The sequence below is a fragment of the Lytechinus variegatus genome, chromosome 18 (assembly GCF_018143015.1).
Source record: "Lytechinus variegatus isolate NC3 chromosome 18, Lvar_3.0, whole genome shotgun sequence".
NCBI lineage: Eukaryota > Metazoa > Echinodermata > Echinoidea > Temnopleuroida > Toxopneustidae > Lytechinus > Lytechinus variegatus.
In genome coordinates, this window is record NC_054757.1 from 18,415,782 (window position 1) to 18,442,761 (window position 26,980).

General features: G+C 36.9%; 2 protein-coding genes across 2 annotated transcripts in view; one reads left to right on the forward strand and one right to left on the reverse strand.

The window, feature by feature from the left end:
• Window positions 1-4,904: 4,904 nt before the first annotated feature.
• LOC121432039 lies at window positions 4,905-10,511 on the reverse strand. Its single transcript, XM_041629858.1, has 2 exons — window positions 9,991-10,511; window positions 4,905-7,363 (listed from the first exon to the last, which is right to left on the reverse strand). The coding sequence occupies exon 2, from the start codon at window positions 7,361-7,363 to the stop codon at window positions 5,078-5,080; it is 2,286 nt and encodes a 761-aa protein (XP_041485792.1). The 5' UTR covers window positions 9,991-10,511; the 3' UTR covers window positions 4,905-5,077.
• Window positions 10,512-14,344: 3,833 nt separating this feature from the next.
• LOC121431620 (WD repeat and FYVE domain-containing protein 3-like) overlaps window positions 14,345-26,980 on the forward strand; it is a 105,220-nt gene continuing 92,584 nt past the window's right edge. The window contains exon 1 of the mRNA XM_041629202.1: window positions 14,345-14,467. The gene's annotated coding sequence lies outside the window, so the exon portion shown is untranslated. The remainder of the gene's footprint in view (window positions 14,468-26,980) is intronic.

The following is a 26,980-nucleotide window of genomic DNA, read 5'->3' on the forward strand; positions in this document are numbered from 1 at the left end:
GAACAATTTTGTAATATATTTCTCGGGTAAACGATCAATAGGTCATTATATCAAAGGAAAATAAAAGAACAATTATGATGCTTAAAATGTGATACAATGATGTATCATGCATCCCCGGAAAATAAAACTTTTGTATTTCCTCTGAGCTGTTACTAGGTTCTAATTTGTAAGACTATTAGTTTAAGTTGAAATTATTATCGCTCAAATTTGTTCTTTTATGTAAAATCCTGGAAATTTTACACGAATAGAAATTGGATACGAGCAACTCAGAGCGACAAATTTGCTTTTATTACGTTAAATTTATGTGATTTTGGGTAAAATGATTTCTGATGTACATATGATGTTTTCAAAAGAGAATAATGCTAATACTTTTTTTGAAATATGGGCCTATATTTCTAAGAGTGCATTCTTTAGTTAAAAAGTAACAAACTCATTTTACTGTCCGAGATAGAAAATTTGATTCACTCTTTGTTATATCAATCTTCGTTTGGATTGTCGCGGCTTTTTATTTTATTTATCTTTTAAAATAAATGCCCTTTTCAGTTTGCCTGTCTCATTTGATCTGTGTTTATGAATTATATTGAACCGTCAATGATAATCAATCCGTCCTTGAAAATCTATTCTGCCCCCCCCCCTATTGTTATAAATATATCAGCTTTATTATCCGTCCAGTTTTTATTGCAGAGGGATGATCATATATCAATTAAGTTGATTTTTTAATAGATAAAATGTTATGATGAGAATGTTCATTTAATATAGGTGCCAAATAGTGTTGTATTTTAATGTATTAAATGACGTGCATATGTGTATAATGTGAATATTTTGGCTTTTTATTTTGATGTTTGTTAACTGACGGGCAAGCCAGGGGTGACGTCATGACCTGTGGAACTGGGATCCTAAGAAGACATCATTCCCCACCCCTTTTTAGCAAACATGTTCAAAATGTAAAAATCATAATCTTATTGTGAATTTTTGCTCGGTCATCCCCCTATTCTTGACACAAAAATGTTCCGCGGCCCCTGTATGGTAATGGCTTGTGCTATCCAGGGGCGGATTCAGGATTTTGCAAGGGGGACGGGGGGCCATTTTCCCCATGAAAATATGACAAAAATGTATATGCAATTATAGTAGCTGCGCTATATAAATGGATCATATTGTTATTATTATTATTATTACAAAAAGTTCCTTACTTTCCAAAAGGGGAGGCACACTTGGGTAAAAACGGTATATTTTACATTACAAATTTGATTATGGCTCAGAGGGGGGGGGGGGGGGGGGCACAGTCAGCCTGTGCCCCCCCTGGATCTGCCACTGGTGCCATCACACCGGATTATCGCGTCTGGTCGGGCATTTGCTAAACGCGACCATTCGAGAAAAGCCCCCCCCCAAAAAAAAAAAAAATAAATAAATAAAATAAATAAATACATAAATAAATAAATAAAAATAAATAAATAAAATGAAGTAAAATCAATTATACACGACTCTTTGTATATCTGACTTACTATTTTCAGAAAAAATCGGGTCAATTGAACCCGATCATTCGCCTATTAACTGAAATTTTCATATAGCTCGGGTAAATTGGATTCTAACTTCTGGTAATGTAGGGGGGGGGGGCTTTCTCGAATGGCCTGGTTATCGGACGCGTAGCCCGATGTGATGACACAAGCCAGTGCTAATGCTATATTTTTAATACAAGTCTTCCGTCCCTCCTTTGTTCACCTTATTTCTTTTCATCTTCTGGATTTTGTATTTTGCTTTCAATTGCCAATTTTGTTGGAAGTTGAAATGATAAATAATAAATGGACAACATGTAAAAATGAATGTATTTCAAAGATTGTATGTAAAATAATTTGATTCGTTATTGTTTTGTTTATATTATGAAATAAAGGTTCTTTTTTATTCTTTGGAATAAAAAGGAAAAGAAATAAAAAAATGCAATCACTCACTCACTCACCTACTCACTCAATCACTCACTCAATCAATCAATCAATCTTCCTCGTAAATACCCTCAGTATTTCATTCACACACAATGCATGGTCTCGATTTCACCGAAATAATCACTAATTCGTTCTCCTTATTACGTCATCAATCAATCTGAATTGCCTCTCATCCCCTCCCACTTTTGTTCTTTAATTCACTTGATTTCTATCCATCTTCGGGATTTTACTTCGTGCCTATATTTCCCTCCTGTTGCCCCTCCCCATACGTCTTCGTCTACCCCTCTCTCTCTCCCCCTCCATTCGTAGTCTGCCTGTGTACCCTACACCTCTCTCCACCCCTTTACTTCCTTCACTCTCTCTCTCCCTCTCTCTTTATCTCTCCTTCTCTCTTACGTCTTTTCACCTTTCTCTTTCCCATAGCCCCTCTCTTCCCTTCTACTTTCTCCCATCACCACCTCTTTCTGTCATATGTTTACTTTTTTCGAATTTGCTAATGAGAGAACACTTTGAGGGAGCTTAGAATGGGCAAAGATGCGATTGAGCAAAGGGTTCGAGTGAGCCCACAATAATTACTTTCATTACCAAAAAAAAAAGTTATTAAAAATGGGTAAAATACGCTGCTGATTATTCAATTTGCAAAAATGATACAATGCAATGGTTTTCTCATATAATATGATTTATTTTGTTTTTATTCTTTTAATTTATTTCCAAGGGGTGGTATTGGTGGAGGGGTGGATCGATTACTCTCAATCTTGGTACTACTACGAGTTGACAAATGTCATACATGCAAACGGCTAGATTAATTGTTTACTAATCGTTTATTACATATAAAACATTGTTAAGCAGTATTTCATCTGAAACGAGTGATGACCTTTGAACATCACTATTTCAACTTTCATCCTTGATAGTAAAACAGCAATAATAGTAGTAGTAGTGGTGGTGGTGGTGGTGGTAAAGATGTGACTACGATGATGATGATTGATGATGATACGGAGGATGATGATAGTGGTGCTGGTGATAATGACGACAATAATGATGGTGGTGGTGTTGGCGATGATGATGGATAATGATGATGATGGGGGTGATGATTATGATGATGGTGATGACGAGTATGATAATATGGAGAAGGATAATAGTGGTGCTGGTGATAATGACGACGATATTGATGACGATGGTGGTGGTGGTGATGATGATGATGATGGATAATAATAATGATGATGATAAAGATGATGATTATGATGATGATTATAATTATTATTATTGTTATGATGATGATAATAACGACAATGACGATGATGAAGATGAAAATGGGAATACTGTCATGACTGTACTGTAAACATTACAATGATAGTCAATGAAAAACTAAACTAATTATACCAAATACGATTTCTTATAGTCTTTAATTTTTTTCTCTCAAGCCGTTGTCACGGCTATAGAGGGCATCGTCTTCTGAAACAAAGGTGTATATCGATAATGCTATTTTATCCTGCATCCAAATAAATGGAAGTGCTATACGCATTCATGATAACTAGGTTTGCTGGTTTTGCTATTGTTAAAAAAAAATCGTTGCCATTCCAATCAAAGTTATTTAATGTGAACCACATGATGATAATGATGATGAGAATATTAATAACGATGATGATGATGAATATGAAAATGGGTATAGTGTATTATAAACATTGAAATGATCAATGTCACATGTTTTGACAGTCGATGAAAAACTAAAAGAATTATCTATCGGGTGTACAATTAAAAATGATTTCGCTAAATGAATTTTATATTGTATATATACTGTTGGATAAGTGTTTCAGTTTTTGCACGAATCGATGGTTTCAAGTACCTAAACCTTAGGAGATTTTCTAATTTAACTATTCCACTTTTCCTATGAAAGAATATTTTATATCGTCATACTGCCACTTCAAATCGTTATCGTTCAGTTTAGTTTCATGACATACAGAATTAGTTTCTTCTTTCCCGGTTTAAGCGCTTAAGGGGTCATTAAAGGGATGTTATTCATTGGACTTCACAACACTGATTTGTGATGTTTTAATACGGAAGATACTTATCCAACTCTTTCAAAGAAGTAGAAGCAGTTGTCGTTGGATAGGTAACAGGCAATGACAGGGGCATGCGGGCAGTAGGTTAATTTGTCGTTCTGGATAGTTTTCAGGGGCATCGTTTTAATGTAAAATCAGCTGAATTGAATGTATCACATATTAGGAAATCCTTATATTCCTGTCAAAATAACTCGCCAAAAATTTTCCAACCCACTTCACCGCTTTTTGTGCAATGGGGTGGCTGCCCTCAGGGCTAATGATCGCAGAGGGAGCGTTATTCAATTGGAAGAAAAGATTAATAAAAAAAAACAACACGAATGAATAAGAAATCAATATAAGCGATGAATATTGTAAAGGTCAAATCCACCCCAGAAAAATGTTGATTTGAATAAATAAAGAAAAATCAAGCTAGCATAATGCTGAAAATTTCATCAAAATCAGATGTAAAATAAGAAAGTTATGGCATTTTAAAGTTTCGCGTTTCAACAGTTTCAATAGTGATATGCATAACTCAGTGAGATGCAAATGAGACAGTCGATGATGTCACTCACTCACTATTTCTTTTTTTTTTATTGTTTGAATTATACAATATTTCATTTTTTTACAGATCTGACTATAAGGACCAACTTCACTGTACCATATAGTATTAAACAATGCTAATTCGACATGTTCAGGAGGAATAAATCGTTGCTTCACTTGACAATGAGGAGAAAATTAGAATATTTCCTATTTCATATAATAAAATACATAAGAAATTGTGAGTGGATGACATCATCAGTCTCCTCATTTGCATACTGACCAGGATATGCATATAAGTGTTTTGTGAAATTAAGCGAAACTTTTAAAATGTCATAACTTTCTTAATTCACATACGATTTTGATGAAATTTTCAGTGTTATGCTTGTAACGTTTTTCTCTTTTTATTCATATATACTTTGTGTTGTCGTGGACTTGTCCTTTAAGGAGACATCGAAGATAAATCATGAAGATGAATTATAATAAACAATTTAGGGGAATGTTTCCTCTTGCCCGTTACTGATTCCAACAAGTACAGTCACTGCCTATTGATACCGCTTTGTTTCATTTCTCCATCTTTTCTAACATATCCTGGTAGCTCTTACTCCACCTGATATAGCGGCAGTTCTTCATCGACATGATGAAATCCGACATGTCTTCCTTCTCAACTGGCGTGGCGGATCTGGACGTACTCGCCGATTCCGTCGTTTCGTTCCAATCGACGCATTTCGTGACAAACGCCTTGTCCTTCTCGTCATCCTCGTCCTCCGCCGGTGACTTCTCAACTTCGTGATCGACGACGTCGTGTTTTGTCGTAGCTGTCGGAGGTGGTTTGGGAGGAGCAGGGGTTGGTAGATCACGATCAAAGATACTTTTGATTCGATACCCGAGTTGAGCTACGGTGATCTTCCCGTTGCCTTTTTCTAAGACAACATCCTCGTATAACCGACCGTCTTGAGGATCGAGCAGAAGAGCTTCGACTTCGTGGACTTCGGAATTCGGTGTCGGAGACCTCGGGGTACCGTCTTCGAACCCACTGTCGCCATCCATTTTATCACCCAGAGAAAGCAGTTCATTGTCTCTGTCATTGTGGTTCTCCTTTTCCCCCGAAAGAGAAGCATCATTATCACTACCATCTATACTATCATGGCTTGTTGTGATGGTATCTTGACTCATTGAGGTTAAAGGAGGCTTGGACTCAGGACATGTTGGCATTGTTTTAGACATGCCTTTGATTTTCTCCTGAATGTCTTTGACTTTTTGTTGAGCCTCTGCCTTTTTCATCGATTTCTTATTCAGTGCAGCGAACCTCTCCCGCTCTCGCTGCCGCCTTTCCCGCCTTTTAATATCCTTTTGTTTCAACCTCTCCCGTCGCTCCTCATCCTCGATTTTTTTCATGTTTTCATTCCGAACAGCAAGAGGTGATATCAACCGAATGTCCTCTAGATTCTCAGTCTCGGCAAAACTCACGCTCTTGGTGCTTCCGGATGACGTTGTCCGTCTTCGTCGTCTTGGTGACAGAATGGATTTGATTGGCTTCTTGTCCAATTTTGGTTTCGCTGATGATGACATTTCCGCGAGACATTCGTCACAGAGACATTCTTCATCCGATGATAAATCGTCAATCCCCATTGTCATAAATGGATATTCACTCAAGGCATCTTCATCAACTGCCTTCTTGCACGTCAGCTTATTCTTGATGGTCTTCGAGTCGATGTCGTCGACCTTTCCTCGAGATATATCGGACAGCTTGTTCGAGACTTTCTCCAAGACCGGTGTCTCTAGGCTGAGCTCGGTCTCAACTTCGTCATCGGTGATCAACCCAATTGATGATTCGTCATTCTCCTTTTCCCTTTCCAACTTTTTCTTTCTTCTCATTCTTGAAAGCTTCTTGCAGTGTTTGACTTTCTTCTTCGGCTTTTCCGCCGATGGCTTCTTCTTGACACCCTCAAGAAGAGGAAGTTTCACCACATTTTCGGTGTGATCATGTTCCCCGTTAGGTTCCTCTGCTACAATCTCTGTGATGATCGGTTTGCTGTTCAGTTTTGGTAGGCGATACTCGACAGTATCGCTCTGTACAACCCCGCGCTTTTTGATCCTCGAGAAGCCCAGCTTTTGTCTGTGCGTCACCTTCGTCACGACACCACCGCGTGTTTTGGAGTGCTCCTCCTCAATGGTTACTCTGACCGACGAGGAGTAATCATCGTCGGATTCATCCACGGAGTCGATCATTGACGGGGAGACCTGCCGCACCGGTTTCTTTGGTTTCCAACCACCGCATTTACCCTTCTTCAGTCTCCTATTTGCCTGGTCTCTGGTCTCCTCTTGAATCACTCTAAACACTTTCGAGCTATCCAGAGAGTAAGCGCAACCCTCTTGATGCGGTCTTTCCACGTCACCCTGGTATTCATCATCGAAATCGTAGCATTGGACGCGACTCATGATGTGCGGCATCCTGAGACTTTTCTTCTTCTGCCGGGGTCTCGAATCGTCCCAGAGTCCACATTGCAACGCCGCTTCAATCTTTCGGTCGTCAACCCCGAGCGGACGTACGGGTCCACGAGCTGGACGCTGTCGGTGCTTCGACGCAGACGCCTGCGACATGTCCTCGGACTTCTTTTCGGCCGGCTTCCCGTCTTTTCGCGCCCATTTCTCGTAGTCGTAAATGATTGCCTTTTCCCTGTTTCTTGTGAGTGATGACAGGTAGATGCGGTCGAGGGTGGTCTTGGTTTCTTTGACCTTCTGGAAGAACTCGTCTTGGAAGTTGGCCTCTTCGGGAGAAACACCATGTCTGCAGGTCAGTGCTGGAAGCGACCAGGTGAAGGTGAACGGCTCCGCAGCCAAAGGCATCTGAACAATGATAAAAGAGATGTTATAACATGAGTAGGCTGGAACGTGTAGGGTTACAATAATTGAATAACCAGGGAAAATGTAGAACTGAAACTTGGGCAGATTCTTTTATATTACGAGATGAAATTTTCATTCCTAAAATTTTCATTTATTATATCATTTAGATAAAGAAGTTCTTATGGAAACGAGATTTTCTGTTGAAAAAGAAAAGCAGCATATTACAAGTTAATGCAATATAAGAAGATTCGCTCCAGGTATTTTACATAAACAAAGCACTCATGGATTTTAGAAATTCTTCAAATTCTTTTTGCTTAAAAAATACTATTAACCTATATGCCTTTAAGAATAAAACAATCTTTTGTATGTTTTATTACAAATTTACAGATGATTTTGACAAAAGTTTCAGGCCTATGTGCAAATGTTATATTTTTGTATACAGTGTATGTAATATATATTTATCCCTGGAAATGATCTTAACTTCCCGAACAATTAACATCACAAAATACATAAACATAAGAAAAATGTACATTACCTAACAACGTTTTATTTTCGTCCCTCCCCCGTAAAAATTGATAAAGATAAACAATTAATGATTGCACTGTTTTTCTGGTTTTCTTTCCCTTTCCTTTCGAGTCCTCCATCAGTTTCAAAATGTATTATGTCGATATTATATCGATATATGTGTATATATATTTTTCTGCTATATGTTTCAATAATAAACAAATATCAGGTATGATTATATTTAAATTGGAATGTTAGCATGTATGTATTTATGCATATGTTATTCATTATGTAATTTGCTTATTGTTGTGTTATGCTGAGATAAATAAATCAAATCAAATTATAAAGATTAATGAAATATACATGTAGAATTGTCCATTAACTAAATTGCACTGTGACTAACCTAAATTTGCTTCATTTATTTTCAGAACACTTCTTAACGCACTATGTGGATGTGCGAATACATTTTAATGATAAGGAAAAATAAAGAAAACGAGAACAAAACCCAGAGAAAGGAAAGACAAATGGCATTATTTGATAAAAACCTCCAAAATAATATATAATTTAAATCCACATCAATTTATACTGTTCATATTAATCGCTGTTCTCGGTCGTTGAGAGCGCGATGCACAAACAGCGGAACATGGCTTATCATAGGCGAGGCAGAAATGTGTTAGTACACCAACATGTTCATTGACAAAACCTTTTCACATATTAATTACATGCTGAAATTAAAATGGAAAAAAGAAAAGCAAATAATGCTTGCCCGTGAAATGGAATCGAACTCAATTAATTGAAGATTTTTTTTAAATTTTTAGTCATTATTTTGATGTTCATTCTCATCAAAAAGAAAGTGGATATCATGACCGGCCAATATTTGTTTTGAATTATATCGGGGGAAAATCTCGTTACTATCGCTGAAAACATGGTAAAGATTTTTTTTTTATTTTTAAATTTTAGAAACTATCTAATTCATTTAATAAAGATATAAGGTATTTTCGCTAGAAGCTATGATTTCCAGCAAAGCCGTAGACAATGTAAAGTGTAAATTACGAACAATGTAAAAATGGAGAGTACCAAAATTCTGGTAGAATGATGGTTGGTTTTGACAATTTTGTCGATTCGACACATATTCACTCACAAATCCGTTACTTTCACAAATATCATTTAAGAGTATATGTTACAAAAAGATAATTTAGACCCGCATTTAGAGCAATTTGAATCAATTTTGTCTTATTTAGAGGAATAATATTCTACTCAATCATAATCCAATTTTTAAAAAAATGGACCTAAAACTACCACCCACATAAATCGAATTTATTTTATTGGAACATCACTGGTATCTGCCAATTGTTCAAGACAAAACTATAAAATAACACAAAACATTTCACACATAGTTTGAGGAACATTTAAGGGAAAGTAGCACAATGCAAAACAAGGCAAAAAGAAGGTATAACAAAATATTAAATACAAGTGATTTTTTTTAATATAACAATATAGATTTACAAATTAATTTATGTCTGTGTTAAAGGGATATACTCCAGGCTGAAGATATTCATATCTCAATAAATGGAGTAAACTTCACAAATTAAAATTCTGAAAATTTTATCAAAATCGGTTAACAAATAACGAAGTGATTGAATTGTAAAGATTTGCATTATTCCGTTGAAATAATTCTCGGCACGTCTTCGTTAATATGGGCTGATGATGTCATACCCCCACTTGGTCTTATATGAAATTAGGTTTACAAAAAAACTTTCTACCAAGAACTAATACAATGCGATTGACAAATAATTAAGTACATTATTACAGTCATAATGGAGGCACACCATTTACACATGTATGAAAAATAAAGAATTATGATTTCATGTAATAACATAAGAAAAAGGAAAGTGTGGGAACTGACATCATCAGCCACCCTAATAAATATTCATGACGAGTGAATATGACTGTTTTCACAAAATATTGCTAAACTTTGAATTTCAATAACTTTATTTGTTATCTGATTTGTATGAAATTTTCAGCGTTTTGCTCTGTGAATTTTTAAATACAGCTAGGCCTATAAATATGTTCATCCTGGAGTATCCTTTAAATGCACCAGCATCAGGCAGACGAATTCTACTCACCTCGTAACAGCAAATCCACAGTCAGTGGAATTACATCAAACTGTAATATAAGGGATCAATGGTCATTCAAGATCAACAAGTTGAAATTCATTCGCGACTATGTTCCTTCTTTAAATCTGCATGTTCTTTACGTTGATGACTATGACTTTCGAATTGCGGAAAAAAGATGAATCCTCAATATCCCATGGGAATGAAGTGGTAAACCATCACTCTTTTATCAAGAATATTTCGATGAGGATATTTGAATAATTGTTTTAATCAATGACATTAGAATATAAAATGATTTCCAGGGATGCTGGCTCGATTCGACATTGAATATGCAGTGTCACTCGACGTTTTACGCGGTTGTGGCGACAAGGCGTCCACTTGTTATGGTCAAAATTTCACGAGTAAGTTCATTCTGTGAAAATTCTGGATGCGCTCCTGGCGGTTTCCAAGATCTACTAACGTTGGCTGGTAACCTCAGAAACAACACCCTTACTTCAACATCATTTACGCCACTGTCATACCGGCGACACCGACGCCAGACCGATCAAAACTATTAGGTTATGTTGAATGGCATTATGATCGGCCGATTAGGGATTGGTTTCATTGAGACTGTCGCATCATTATCCAAGTCAATCATCCAGTCAATCATCAGAAGTAAAGAAAGGATCGGTGACATGACTATCTTCTACATCAATAGTCGCCCCCCTGATACCTTTTATTGAAGAAATTCTCATTGACTTTGGTCAATTCTTTTAAATTCTGATAAAGAGCTCTTTTGACATTGATCTGAGTTGAGGTTCACCGGAAGAGCTATTATTCAGTTGCATTGTCTACACCTTTTCACTTTTTATTGACACCTCTTACCTTGAACTTCTTAATTACACGTCCATTTCTAAAGGGAAATGTTTCTACAATGAACACGAGTACGTGGTAATCGACTGTCGTGTGTTGGAGTGACATTATCATGAATGTGTGAGAGCCAATTGAATCGGATAATCCTATTCATGGGAGGTGTCATTACGCCTCTTAAGTTCATTGTCGGATTAGCTAATCCCATACAATCGCGACCCCTTTACGCACAATGAGCACCCGTCTGTCATAAGTTTGAAACACAAAAAGGATTTAAGTGGACATGATGGAGGGAAAGAGAATTTGAACTTCGGAATGGATTTAAATCCTAACAGACTAAAACATTAAGTTTATAAGGATCATTAAATCGTGGATTTAAATCCTAACAGTCAAACTAACACATTTTAATTACAAGTCCACCCCAACAAAAACTTGATTTGAATAAAAAGAGAAAAATTCAACAAGCATAACACTGAAAATTTCATCAAAATCGGATGTACAATAAGAAAGTTATGGCATTATTAAAGTTTCGCTTCATTTCACAAAACAGTTATATGCACATCTCGGTCGGTATGCGAATGAGGAACTGATGGCATCACTCACTCACTATTTCTTTTGTATTTTATTATATGGAATATGAAATATTTTTATTTTCTCGTCATTGTAATATGAAATGAAGTTTCATTCTTCCCTGAACACGTGGAATTCCATTATTATAACATTTTGTGCTTCAGGCAAGGAGGTCCTAATCGTCAAATTCGTAAAAATTGAAATATTGTATAATTCAAACAATAAAAAACAAAAGAAATAGTGAGTGAGTGACATCATCGACTCTCTCATTTGGATGTAACTGGCTCGTTCATATAACCATTTTGTTAAAAATAAGCGAAACTTTGAAATGCCATAAGCCATAACTTTCTTATTTTACATCCGATTTTGATGAAATTTTCAGCAATGTGCTTGTCTGATTTTTCTCTATTGATTCAAATCAACATTTTTCTGAGGTGGACTTGACCTTTAAGTTTATAAGGATCATTATAGAACGTTCAGCTGATGACTTATTTTTACAAACATGAAATATACGAATAAAATATTCATTTTACGAAATAATCATGCCCTTATTAAAACATATAAATGGTGATAATAAACTTTCACTTGTATATTATACATTACTCAATCAAAGCATAAAAATGTTGTTTGCGTTAGGCATGTAGCTCTCTAAGAATATTAGATCTGCCTTTTAACAGTCGTTTCACTTTCGAATAAATAAAGCTTCGCTCTGACACGGAAACAAAATAAATACATACATGTTTATAAACGGCATACTACAACTCATTTTCCTGACACCCGATTTTCCTTTTCCAGTTGATATTAAATTTTAAAAATCCCACAATGATATGTAATTTGAATACCGTATTATATTTGTTAATACGTTAATTATCTGTGTGAGTTTTGTGTCATACCTTGTAAATGCATCGCAATTCGGCCTTAGCTGCAATGTTTTGATTCTAGTAAACCATAAATTCTATCTATCCATCTATCTATCTATATATCTATCTATCTATCTATCTATCTATAGCAGGTTGTTTACGTCTGTCACTCTAATTAACAACAGGTTGTTTAAACTGTTTTGTAATTGTTTAAACTTTTTAAACAACTTGTTCAAAAAGTTTAAACAGTTGTTTTAACTCTATTGTTAAAGTCTAAACATTTGTTCAAAAAGTTTAAACAGTAGTTGTTAGAGTGACAGGCTTAAACAACGTGCTTAAAATTTAAAACAGTGTTTCACAGTGTGTATATCTATCTACCTATCTGTCTATGAATTTAGCCCTATTCTGGTTGTTAGAATGGAAATAAAACTATCTCAATTCATTTCGACCTCCTGACAGAAAAGGTAATGAATGAGACACCTGGGGGCCTTTCATGAAAGTCTTGCAAGCGATTTTCACAGACTAACGTGCATTCAACCAATGACATGACTATATCTGTTTCGTGGAGCGGCTCTTCTCACAGTACAAATTCATGTCGTGTTGTGATTGCTAATGTGAGGCATTGAACTTCAGGCTTTGAGGAGCCTGTTGCAGAAAGAGATGCAATCAACCCCCACTCCATCAAAATCGGATAACAAATAACGAAGTTGTTGAATTTTAAAGATGAAACAGTTCTAGACATGTCTTAATTATGAATATTCATTAGGTGGGATGATGATGTCATATCCCCACTTGTCATGCTTGTTCTTATTTGAAATCAGGTTTATTCAACATTTTTTCTACCAAGAACTAAAACAAATGGATTTATAACTGATTAAGCATTACTTATTGCCGCAACTTATTTCATCATAAATGGAGACACATCATTTACATGTATGAAAAAATGAAGAAATTATGATTTCATGTAATAACATATAAAGTGGAGATGTGACATCATCAGTCCACTTAGTGAATATTCATGACGATGTGCATATAACTGTTTTCACAAAATATTGATAAACTTTAAAATTCAATAACTTCGTTATTTGTTATCCGATTTTGATGAAATTTTCAGCATTTTGCTTTGTGAATTTTACTCTATATATATCTAGATCCAAACATTTTCAGCCCGGACCGTCACGAAACGCGAGCCAAACATTTGTGATATTCAAACCTGAAAACTGGACCATTCTTGTAATAATAATTAAAAAAACCAGGGTGAGTATACCTTTCAACAATTGATGCAAGTGCAAAGCACGATTTAAAAATGTTGTGATTTTCTAACCTAAAATGTATTGTTTTACCATTTTGAAAAGGGGCACATTTCACTATGAAAAAAAAAAATCTCACACCCGCCTTTTCTTATACGGGGATTTTTTTGTGGGGAAAGTGTCTACCCGGCCCCCGGTTCAGCCGACCCTGGGTGATGGTAATGATGACGATGATGACGACGATTATGATGAAGATGTCGATTAGGGCCTGTGATGACGACGATGATAACGGTGGTGATGATCGTGATGATGATGAAAATAATGATTGACGTTGGAAATAATGATCGATGGTGGTGATGATGATGACGGAGATGGTGTTGGGGAGGATGATTATGATCGATGGTTATCCTGATGATGATGATGATGGTGGTAGTGGTGATTTTGATGACGATGATGGCGATGATAATGATCATCATAAAGACTATGATGATGACGATGATGATGATGATGATGGAAAAGATTGCGGTGGTGATGATGGCGACATGGCGGGTGATATGCCGGGTGTTTTATGTGATGGCGGTGAATTGTGAGTGATTGTGGCGCTGGTGAATATGATGAGTGCGACGACGATGATCATGATTATGATGATGGACACCTCTTCTCACAAGACGAGGTTAAATAAACATCCATTTCACCAAAAGAGTTCAGGAGAGGGGTGTCTTCTACCTGTGATCCTGCATTGTCAGCGAGTGGTGCAAGTAAGTATTCATGATCTACCGTAGATCTTTATTTTACTACACACGTGCACGCCCCTCTCTCCAAATGCTCGATCACGCATGCGTAAACTTATAATAACATTAAGCCAATATGGCCGCTGTGTAGACTATCGATTTGGATACGGAACTGGAAATAAATTACAGCGTTATTCAACTTTGGTGCATAATTTCGACTTGTCGTAGGGTAAGTTGTATCGATGTGATCTCTCTGCATTTGGTTGTGCTTTTGATGTGGATGAAAGGTGTATTAGTGGGATGATATTGTTAAATTTCTCCCCCGAAATGAGCATTTCTCATTCATTCATTTCTTGACGATGGGTGCCCGCTGCGCTGTGTGAGTGAGTGTGACAGATGAGGGCAGACAGCAACAGTCGTGTCAACTGCCTGCATGCACTGCATGTGAATGGTCTGAGGCAGTGAAAATCCAATTGTGAATTGTTTGCTATGGCGAAGTGGTCACTGATCCTAATCCCAATATATTTTTTTCGGACATCTTGCTGTGTTGTTGAATTTGAAGTATGTGACTTGTGAGTGACTTTCTTTACAGGCCAGTGCCAGTGGTCAGTATGACAGCTGTTTTTTTGTGCTTGCCTGGCCTTTTCAAAACGCTTTTCCAAGATTCAAGAATGTTTAATAAATTTACAAATGATGTCAATGTCAATATTTGTCATCATGCTTGAGCCTGACTGGATGTCAATATGATGAAGTGAAGTAATGAAATGTTGTATTATTAAAATTAATCTTTATACCGCCAAATATCACAGACTTTGTGATGAAGTATTTTCAGATCTTAATTATCAGTAGGATGAGGGGTCGAGTGTCTGGACACTTTATATTTTTGAAGCTTTCTTTTTTTTATTTTGATTACACATGAATTCAATAGTTGTAATCATCTTCTTTTTTGTTCTCTATAATACAGTGTATTTCCTAATAGTTTGTACTTAACAATGATGAAACTTCGCTTGTAAATATTTCCAAACGACTTTCTATAATTGATCGTCCGGATACACAACCTGTCCGGACACACAACTGGATATACTGTAGTTTTGAATATGAAATACAGTTCATTTAATGGATCTACATGTATCATGTAACTCTTTGATATACATGTACTTAAATGTGCAACGACATGTACATGTATGCTTCAAATAAATAATGCTTGCTCAAAAAATGGTGACAAGTTTGATAGCAAAGAGAAATTGGCTATGAAATTGAATTATAAATTATGTTACATGTATCTCAAGTTCACTTCATATTTTTAAAAATGCTTTCCACTGTATTTCTGTGTACTGTGTACATACAGTCAGTGTACCAACATATTAATTATAAAATGAGAAGAGTTGAAAAGCTCAATATTGAAATAAAAAAAGGCTGTAAAATGAGATTATTACAGTAAATAATCTTCTCCCAGTGTTAAGCATAATTTGGTGGGTAAGCAAATGAGAGAGCTGATCATGTATCCGAAAAGATAGGCCTACTACAATGTAGGTATTAATGAGGAACATGTTCTGGCTCCTCGTTTTTGTCTTGCCTGCATAGCAGAGCAAGACGATTGGTGCCGCTATCCCGACGGCGATGGCGGCAGCGTCGTCAACATCAAATCTTCCTAACTTTGAAAGTATACATGTATAGGCCTATTTCATGAATCTTTGACACATAATGGTTATCAATTTTTACTGAACATTCAGCCAGAGTCTGATGTTACATGACCAAGGTCAAAGGTCATTTAGGATCAATGTACTTTGGCCAAAGGGGGGGGGGGTATTTGTTGATTTCCATCATAAAAAAAAAGTTTATGGATCTGGTCCATATTGAGTAATCAAGTGTCACTGAACATTATTCGTGAGTTTCAGGTCACATGACGAAGGTCAAATGTCATTTAGGGTCAATGAACTTACATGTAGTTGAATTGCCATCATAACTTTGAGAGTTTATAGATCTAGTTAAATGAAACTTGGATATAAGAGCAATCAAGTATCAGCAAATATCCTGTGCAAGTTTCAGGTCACATGAGCAAGGTCAAAGGTCGTTTAGGGTCAACGAACTTTAGCCATGTTGGAGGTATTTGCTGAATAGCCATCATAACTTTGAAAGTTGGAGATCTAGTACATGAATCTTGATAATATTTGTAAATTAGAAGTACTCAAGTATCATTGAACATCCTGCTTGAGATTAAGGTCACATGACCAAGGCAAAAGTTATTTAGGGTCAATGAACATTGTTTATTATCATATGAATTGTGGGTTTTTTGTAAATAACTATTCAATAGTTGTTTTTCAAAGTCATCACTGCTGCTATTGAATGGCATAATGCAGGTGAGACTGCCAGAGGCGTTCCACTTCTTTGTAGTCCATCACCATGCACCCAGGATTTTTTACTAGCACACTTAATACATGTACATGTATGCGCAAACTCTATTAATCAATGATACATATAAAGCTATCACAGTACACAGGTACAGTAGATGAAGTTTATCACAGCAAATGATTTTATAAATCATTACATAGGGGAGACGGGGGTTAGTAGGAACGCGGGGTAAGTTGAAACATTGTAATTTTCTTTAAAGCCTGTAAAATAAATTCTATGCAATACTGCCCTCAATTTATTGCTAAATATTAATTTATTATCGCAATAATTTGAGGGCAGTATTGGATAAATTTGTTTGACAGGCATTAAAAAAGAAATTTTCAGTGTTTCAACTTACCCCACATTCCAACTAACCCCCGTCTCTCCTACAGTGTAAGAGTAAACATCACCTTGATATAAATTTATGGCCAAAATAGTCAAGTCTGATTGGTTGCCAGAAAAATACCGCCCCCATTCCCCCTCTCCCCCCCTCTTGTTGCTAGTCTGCAGGCACAGACCCTGAATGAAACTTTGATCAACAAGTGGGTCTCTAAGCAAAGATAAGCACATGTATACTTGCTGTTTCAATTCAGGCGAGAGGGGCTTCAGTACATAAGGTATTCATACATGTAGGCTGCACATCCAGACCCTTGTACATGTGCATGTATTCTCGAGTGAAGTGTTTGCACAGCAGCCTACCTGTTGCTGTAAAATGTGCATTACATCGGTGATTGTACAATATACTCTAGCAGGGGAAATATTTCATGAGCGCGTAGGGCAACTTTGCCCCTGAAATGCTAAAAAAAGAGCGACTGGAAAATAGAAAAATAATTTGATAGGGAATTCCCAGTTTTAAAGCTTATCTCTTTGTGTTGCAGTTTCAGGCAGTACACCTACATGTACATGTATGTAGGTTAATAGATAGTCCTTGAAAATAAAAAGAAATATGATTATTTACTTGACATTTATTGTACATGTAGGTATAGCTACAGCAAATAATTCAAATTATGCATTATAATGATCAGTCCACTGGTTTATTTTGACAAACCAAGGGATTGCCCTCCAACCTAATTATTACAAACACAATAATCAAGTACCGTACATGTAACATGTACATGTAATTGTGCCATACAGTGTAATTATGATGTGATTGGAAGCTGTCTCATCTTGACAGTTGGCTCGGTTTCAGTATAATCCACTATCACGAGGGAATCTAATTCATGAATGGATTGGCATGACATTGTTAATCCAATCCATTGATTTGCTAATTCCTGTGTTAATTTCACGGCCAGTGATAATAATCCCAGACTTTGCTTGAGTTGAATACAGTGCTGAGCTCAGCATGTATTCATGGTTTGATATTAATCACAGAACCATACATTAATATGATTATTACATACATGTAATTCACACAATGTAATGATAAAAAATAAAGTATTGCCAGTCAGGTACAAAAGTCGATGAACTCTGCTTTTTTTTAACCCTATGACTCCATTCTAATGTAGCTTTTTATTTTTTTTTCAGGTTGAACGAAGGAGCCCACATATATATACGTTCAAAAGTGATGACTCTATAACTTATGTTTGATATCTAAACATTGAAATACATGTATGAATAACAGGTTTATTCAATTTTTGTTAGCAGGGTGATTCCAAGGGGTAGGGGCAATTTTTGCGACATGCCACAACTACAAATCCATATGTTTTTCAAACCAGGCAAATATATTCCAATAATGGCATGAGCAAAAAATGGTGTCCCATCCAGTATTATTTCTCAAAGACCACGGCATATTGAAGTTTGACTCATGAAAATTTCTTGCCCATGTAAAAACAATATGATGTCCATGTAATGGTGGTAGATTTTTGTATGCCTGTTGCTTCAAATTCATAAAAGATTTCCACATTTAATGTTTATTCCAGAGAAAAGAGAGCAATTTTTTTATTGATGGCTCAAAAGTTAACCACATCTAAATTGATCTTCATGGTGAACGGCGAAGGTGGATACCTCCGTTACATGGACATTGCATGCAAACTTTGCCCCAACCCCATGGAATGACCCAGCAGTGACTCTGATGCTGTCCCAACTTGTCCATGTATGTAGAGATTCATGTCAACTGATACCCCTTTCATAAACCCAATTATGCGGCTAATAGATGCATAATTTGTTCGTAAAATTGGAGGAGGACAAGAGTTATCCGCATTATTTTGATGCTGCTTTTATCCGCGTAATAGCAGTATTGGGACAAGATTTTGAGTTTATGAACGCATTTCCAAATAATGCGGATGATTGCCATGGTGCGGTCACAAGGTCACCCTTTTTCAACACAACCGCATCAGAGGGGGCGTGTCCAGTTGTCATGACGATTATCCGCCTTTTTCAGGACGGGCGCTCGTAAAAAATAATGCGGCTTATTTTCGGAGTTTGTGAACGCAATTTTTATTGAATTATCCGCATCACTCTTAATTGGAGGATAGGTTTATGAAAGGGGTATCAAATTCCCAGAAATCAATCTTCCAGAGTCATAGACCAATTTTCTTGTTGGTTTTCAACTACAGAACATCAAAACTACTTGCAAAGAAGTAATGTTTGAACAGTCGAGAGACATACATGTACGTATAGTGTATGGATTTTTCAATGTTAATTTTCTTTCTTAAAAAAAATCCCATACATGGTTTACGATTTGACGGCAAACTGGAAGTGATTTTTTTTGGTGTCTGATAAAAAAGATTTTACTGTTTATCAATAAAACCTTTTTACTGAGTCCAAGGTTTCCATGTTCGTACAGATTTCAAGCAAGTGAAGTGCATTATGACAATATTTGAATTTTAAGTTGAACTACAGTGTAATTTAGGACAGATTATTTCCTTGTCATTAAATTTATGCTGTAGTATATGTTTCTTTAGTACATGTATACATGTATGTAATTTCCTCATACATATTGTACTATATATATCGATACTTAACACAAATATGAAACAAATAAAAAAAATAGTTAACAAAAAAAGACAATGAAATACTGTACTCTACATGTATATTTCAAAGATGTAAGTGATACAAGTATACAGTACTTGTGTCTACTACAGACTGTAAAGGCTATGTTTCTCCAGCCAAGAACACAATCATGAATCAATAGAAACTCAAAAGACAGTCACGACTCACCGCAAGCTATAGCATATGAAGTGTGACTCTCCCTTAAATACTTCAAAAATTAAAATTTCATCAAAATCTTATACTTCAAAAATTAAAATTTCATCAAATTCTTATACTTCAAAAATTAAAATTTCATCAAAATAATGTTATTGAATCATTGGATGACTCCCTACATGCTGTACTGTTGTGCAGGGAAATGATAACATTTGGGGCTCGGCAATTTCACCCCCAAAATGTTCCATATTGTGCTGCACTCAACCCAGGTGAGGTGAATGGGTACCTGGCAGGAATTTATTCCTTGAAATGTGTGTGTCCTGTAATCTTAGTAATTACGGCTGCCATACTATACATGTAGCTGGGGTAATAATATCCAAGTCCTTGGAAGCGCATAGAGACATTATTCATAATTGTGATATATATGCGCTATACAAGAACTGTTTATTATTATTATAGTGTATAGGCCATACTGAATATGTACCTCTGGTAATCGTTTTCTTTAAAGCTCAATACATAATGTAAACAAAACACTTGTACCTGTTATTTTCATTTTGCTGGCTCTATCAAGTTGACATTGCCTTTTCGCCTTTCGCCTTTTTCAGGTCGGGCGCTCGTAAAAATAGTGCGGATTATTTTCGGAGTTTGTGAACGCAATTTTTATTGAATTATCCGCATTACTCTTTAATAGGCGGCTAATTGGAGGATGGGTTTATGAAAAGGGTATCAGATTCAGATAAAAACCATGGTTAATAATTCTCTATTCATTCCACACTTTATAAAGATGAAATATATGGATATTAAAACCAAAATTAATGGTTCATTTATTATAGAAAGTGTTGTTATTTTCATTGTGATCCATGGTTTTTCATGCAGGAATGGCTATGGTATCAAATAATGTGCATGTCTACATGTACTGGACATGCTATTTTTAGTAATTTTTTTTCTCTTAATGTACATGTAGTGATTGCAAGAATTAAATAATCTATATGTTTTTAGGTCAGACTTTATCTTTGAGGAGACAATGACTCTATCTCTATGGATTTCAAAAAAAAAATGCACTGTTCCTCCCATTCTGATTTGAAGTTGAACGTCCAGATGCGTGTTTCATAAAGCTGTTCGTATTAAGAGTGACTGGTGAACCTTTCTTACACGCTAAATAATCACCAATGAATATGTAATGGTGAATGCAATTTACCACAAGAAAGGATCACAGTTGTTCGTAAAGTCGCTCTTACATGTATCATACGGACAGTTTATGAAACACCCCCCTGGCATGGATGCATTTCTTGGAGCGCCATGAACGAGACATCCCCTTTGTATTGAATGTGCCAAGAATGTAGTGGAAACTTGAATGAAGTGGTGGAGTATGTATGCAAGGATGTGCGATATACAGTGCATGTCTGGGTGAATCGGCTAGCGCACACTGTAAATCAATCAGCGAATAGCCATGAGTAACATAATAATGACATTGCATTTCAGCTGCCTCGCTAGCCTTCAAATCATTGCTGACCTGATTCACCTACTTGTACACTACATGTACATTCCCAGATGGAATATATATTTTGTACATGTACATTATAACATGTAATTAATTGAGTCCACAATCTAGTCTCGTACTTTTATAAACTGTATGTATGCATATGTAACATACACTGTACAGACTGTAAACCATTTTGGATGTTGTTGTTTGACTTGTCAATAGATTCATTTTGGGGACCGAACTTCCCCATTCACTGTTAGCAATATTGAAACTTTGATACATGTATCCAATGTTGCAGATTTTAATAGGCAATTTGGTCTAAAAAGTAGTGCCCCCCCAAAAAGAAAGCAAAACAAAATGATTTTTTCGCCTGCTGCAACAATTGATTCTGTGGCTAATTCTCTATCAGAGAGGCTGTTCTCACTACGTTCCTAAAACTAGTTTACTGGAAACTACATGTAGTTTAGTGGAAACTAGTTTAACGCGTAGTGAGAACGGTCAAAGCGGTCTTGGAAGCGATCTTCCAAACCAGTTTGGAAAACTACCTCGCGATGTAGTTTTCAAGATCGCTTTGCCTCGTTAAAGTGGTTTTAGCGTAAGTGAGGACACAACCGTTCTTCGGGAAGCGATCTTCGCACATTTTGAGCGCGCTACTCCACACGACAGGTGTAGAATGCCTATGCTGCGGTTTCGAATTTCGCGCGAAACGTGTCACCCTACTGAGAGCGTTTCCATAGCAACAAGAGCGCTTTACGTGAAGTGATTTTGAAAACCACTTTCGTGTGATCAAGTGGGAACGCTAGCAAAGCGATCTTCCAAAGTGGTTTCCTGAATCGGCTTCCAGTAAACTAGTTTTAGAAAGCGTAATGAGAACGGCCTCTAAGATACATTGTACATGTACATTGTAGGTATTCTGCAGAATTAAAGTATATATACTGTACATGTAGAGTAATCATATGACACATTATCGAAACCAGAAAATTGGCTGCTATTTTCAGTATTACGAAATAATATGCATTTTTAAGAGAAAAATCGCTGCTTGGAAGCACTGAGCTTCAGTATAAAAACTGCCTTTTTGGGTCCCTATTGGGTGGAAGGGGTGTGGCCCCTGGAGTGAGCATTTAATCTAGACCACAGTAGAATCCTACATGTATATTGCATTTTAAAGACAAATAATGTGTTTCTTCTTGATATTTTGGTGTACTAGGTCAATTGCTGTGTGTTTACGTACATGTACATGACGTGTCTAGTCATTGTATCTTGTAAACTCATATTTTGTTGAGTATTTTGATAAAAACCCTTGAGGATTGAATGAAATAAATTGAATTATTTTCAACTAGCCAGCATGACTGAACAACTTGAATGTGTACAGTTACATGTACATATACTGTACTCATTGCTACTCAACAATGTTGGCTTGGTTTAGGGTTTTATGAAGTCAGCCATTGAACTTGATTGTTTCTATGGCAACAAGATTGCAATCCAAGTTTGAACTCTCTGCTTCATGCCATTGACTGGGATCTCTGCATATATGCAGATCTCTCCAGATCGACCAATTTGATAATTTCATTACAGAGCTAGTCATAAATCCTCATATTATTGTGTATTAATCCATATGTCCTGGACACTCGCCATCAGTCATCTACATAAAACAGGAAATTGTGTAAAACCATAAACCTTTTTTTAGTGACCAAATCAGTAAAATGATATGTGTTGGGATTGCCTCTGCTGGTTACAATTACCTACATGTACATGTATACCGGTATGTATAAAGATGTGATCAAACTATTAAAGCACTGATTGGTATAGAGGGAGAACATCAAGGAAAAAAAAATTTCTTCATCAGTGTTGGATCTGAGACAGTCTTAATAGCTGAGACAGAGACTGGGACAGTATCCGTGAGACCGAGACCAAGACGCAGAGCTGCCAAGTAGTACTGATTTTCCGTATTATTACTGAAAAAAGAGATGAATACTGATGGTTTCATGCAAAATACTGATTTCTTATGTTTCAGTTTATGTGTTGTCCTATGGTATTCCTGTGAAAATACTAATTTCCTCACCAAAATACTGATTTACAGTCTTGAAAATACTGAAAATGTTCATGTTCAGGTTAGCAGCTCTGAAGAAGTGATGAGACTTAGACCAAGTCTGAGTAAGATTAAGAGACAGATCCATATTGTGACAAGATCTAGACAGACTCTGAGATCTAATGTACATGTACATGCTGATCACTGGCGTATCCAGCCCCTCCCCCCGTTTGTTTGTTTTTTTCATGGACGAAATGACCTGAATACCTTTTTTGATTGCTCGTCAAATTAGAGAGCGGTGTTGGCTCAGTCGGTAAACGCGTCTGCCCGTCGAACCAAAGATTGTGGGTTCGAGTCCACCCCGGGCAGATGGCTGAAGCCAGTGCGTTGTGTGTAAACGTCTCTCTCATGTTTCATAGATGCAGGCTATGTTACAATGGAAAACACTCCATCCCTCGGATAGGACATTAAATGGAGGCCCCGTGTAGAGGAGAGTCGCCACCTTTGCACGTTAAGAACCCACTGCACTATTCCTATAAGAGTAGGGGAAACTCCGGTGTAGTGGTCCACCTGCATTCCCCAATCAGTTATATCGGGAGGAGAGACCTGCGGGTCATAGTGATTCAGTTCGCTTTTGGCCTCCCGGGCACAGGTGACGCCATACAAGTAATAATAATAATTGTCAAATTTTCCTCTGGATAATCCTGGATCCACCCCTGATGTAGATCATAAGGCCGACAGAGACCGAGACAATGATCCTGAGACAAACAGAGACTGAGATCAGACATGAGACACACATAAAGCGGTGCTGCTCCAGCCCGAGTTTGGTCAATCTCGAGATTTTAGCCGGATCGTCTCTCTTCATGATTAATCTCAAGATTCAAGAAACCCTGTCTCCACCATCGCAAGAAGGGCGATTCGTGCCCGAGCAAGGCATTGTTGCATCATGGTCTGATGCCGTGAATAAATAATCCCGAGTGCGTCTGCGCCTGCAAATTAGTGAAATAATTTGTAAAATAGCGCACTACATGTATATTGCAAATAATCCCAAGTTGACTTGGGATTGCAATCTCGAGATTAATCCAGCAAACTAGCGCGATAATTGCGTCTCCATTACAAATACTCTCGAGATTGGGATAATTTGCCAGATCAGTTTTAACTGAAAACTCGGGCTGGTGCAGTTGGGCCTAGTTACTGTTTGTGCAGTCCAACTTGAGTGGTCTGAATATAAAGGCCTACGTGTACAGCCTACGATGACTTGTCTACAGAAAGTCCCTCTTGCTCAGGCCGGCTCAGGCCAGCAAGTTGCTTTGTGCTACAGTAGTCTTGTGTGAGGACCCACTTGTTGATGAAAGTTTTAATCAAGGTCCGTGCCTGCACACTAGTCTAGTCTCAAAACACTATTCACCATTCTTCATTCAGTTGCGCATGCATCTGTTTTTGTCTTCAGCGCCCTGTAACATATGAAAGTTTTATTATGGGGCTGATGTTTAGTATGATCAATTGCATTATTGGTCAGTTGTAAAACTTAAAGGTAAATTCTAGTTTTGGTAACGATATCAAAATGAGTTCGTACAGAATCCAATGAAATGACCACCAAAGTGTCTGTTTGTATAAATAAAATGCATGTGCCAAAGGATTCTGGAAGAAAATGTGTAATTGCTGAGAAATCAGCAAATACATGTAAGCACAGAATTTGGGTAGGGCGTAGGGCCCGACGCTCTAAGCAATAATTATACATTGTCCCACGTGCGCTTACATGTATCTGTGTTGGGGATCATCGGTGTGAACATTTTTCAGTGTAGATTTCAAGATTTCACAAAGTTCAGTTTATGTAACTACCAGATCTAGATCCTCGATGATATACTGACAATTAAGCCTTGTTTTTCAGACTTTCTCATGAAATCAGTATTTACTGCAACTACTGGAATTTCTCTTTAACTCTACCATTAATCGCTAGGCTTAATATACATTGTATGTACAGAACCCAGGTCAAGTACATGTCATGTAGAAATCAAAACTAAGGTTCCAGAGCGAAGAGTAGGCCTAATTTTCTAATTTATTCATTTTTATTGTCTTCTCAAATAGGGCCTTTTTCAGTAATCATCCACCCCCCATGTACATGTAGTAGACATGTACAATGTACATACTGCAGGGCTCGACATTAGCAGTGGCCCGGGGCCACCAAAAATGAGAGTCGGGCCACCAAAATTTTGTAAAAGCCAACACTTGGTGGCCCGGTTGGGCTACCAAAGTCTTGATAAATTGTAATGTTTTCTATTGTTTTAGGGCCACCAAAAATATGAAATTGATGATTTTGGTAGATTGTTTGGGCCACCAAGAAAAAAAGTTAGTGTGGAGCCTTGCATACTGTATCTACCTAATAGGCCTATAAACGTCCAAATTTCCACTTTGTCCCTTCCGTGTACAGTGTATATTATTCTCATTTGCGGCCACTTCACTTTGGATGAGTGCTAGCTGGTCTCGTGGCAGTCAAGTAAACATCTTGGGCAGACGGTACATTTATATCACATGATTGCAGGCATAAAAAAGGACATAAAAACCTGGATTACAACATAATTACTTGAAGGCCTACAGTGTATACAATACATGTATGTACATATGTTGTGGCCCAGTGGATATTATAGTCTTCTGACTTTGAAACAGAGGGTCGTGGGTTCGAATCCCAGCCACGGCGTAATTTCCTTCAGCAAGAAATTTATCCACGTTGTGCTATGCTCCAGTTGAGGTGAATGGGTACCCGGCAGGATTAATTCCTTGAATGCATGAGCGCTGAAAGGCAGCTCGAGCTAAAGCCGGGGTAATAATAATAATAACGCGCCTCGGAATAGAATATTTCTAGATAGATGGCGCTATATAAATGCCTATTATTATTTATTATGTACATTGCACCATCACATCGACTTTTTTAATTGTAGAGTGCATTTCATTGTACATGTACATGTACAGTAGTGTAGTGGAATCTACACATGTACATACTGTGCCCATATTCTCCCCTTTTTTCAAGATTTTCCCTCAAATCAAATGCAGGTACATATATATCCCTCATTCATGTATGTAGATGTATACACCATGTTGCGCATCGTGCACGTTTGAAGCATCCCCGGAGCTCGGCCACTTTAAGCCTCTAAAAGGTAGTCTTGATTCCAGGTATGCTTTCAGCCAAGTGCACTAATTCTCTGTGATGATCCCCTGAATGAGGTTTCAGTTTCACTCATAAAATCATAGAGCACTTTCAAGCAAGTAAACGCCACAAACAAAAATGTTTTTACAATACACATGTACATGTATATTCGTACCTTCACTGCAGGAACAAGATGTTTTTTATTATGAAATTAATTGGAATACATGTATATTATTTATTATGAAATTAATTGGACACATGTACATGGTGCTATATAAATGCCTATTAATGCAAATAAATTCCTATGTTATAAATATTTTACTGGCTTGCGAGACTTCTGACTTGGAGTCTGTATATATATTTATTGATGGCAGGCATGAACCATCAAATGAATAATGAAAAATTTCAAAGTGGAAGTCTATTCTTTCCCCAAAACGGTAATTTCTGAGAAAGATGGGTCTTAAAATGTTTTCTGTGGAGAGGCCTACTGTACCGGTATCTGTATGAAAATGAGAAAGAGTTTGACTGGTGTTCATGTGTTTTCTACTTA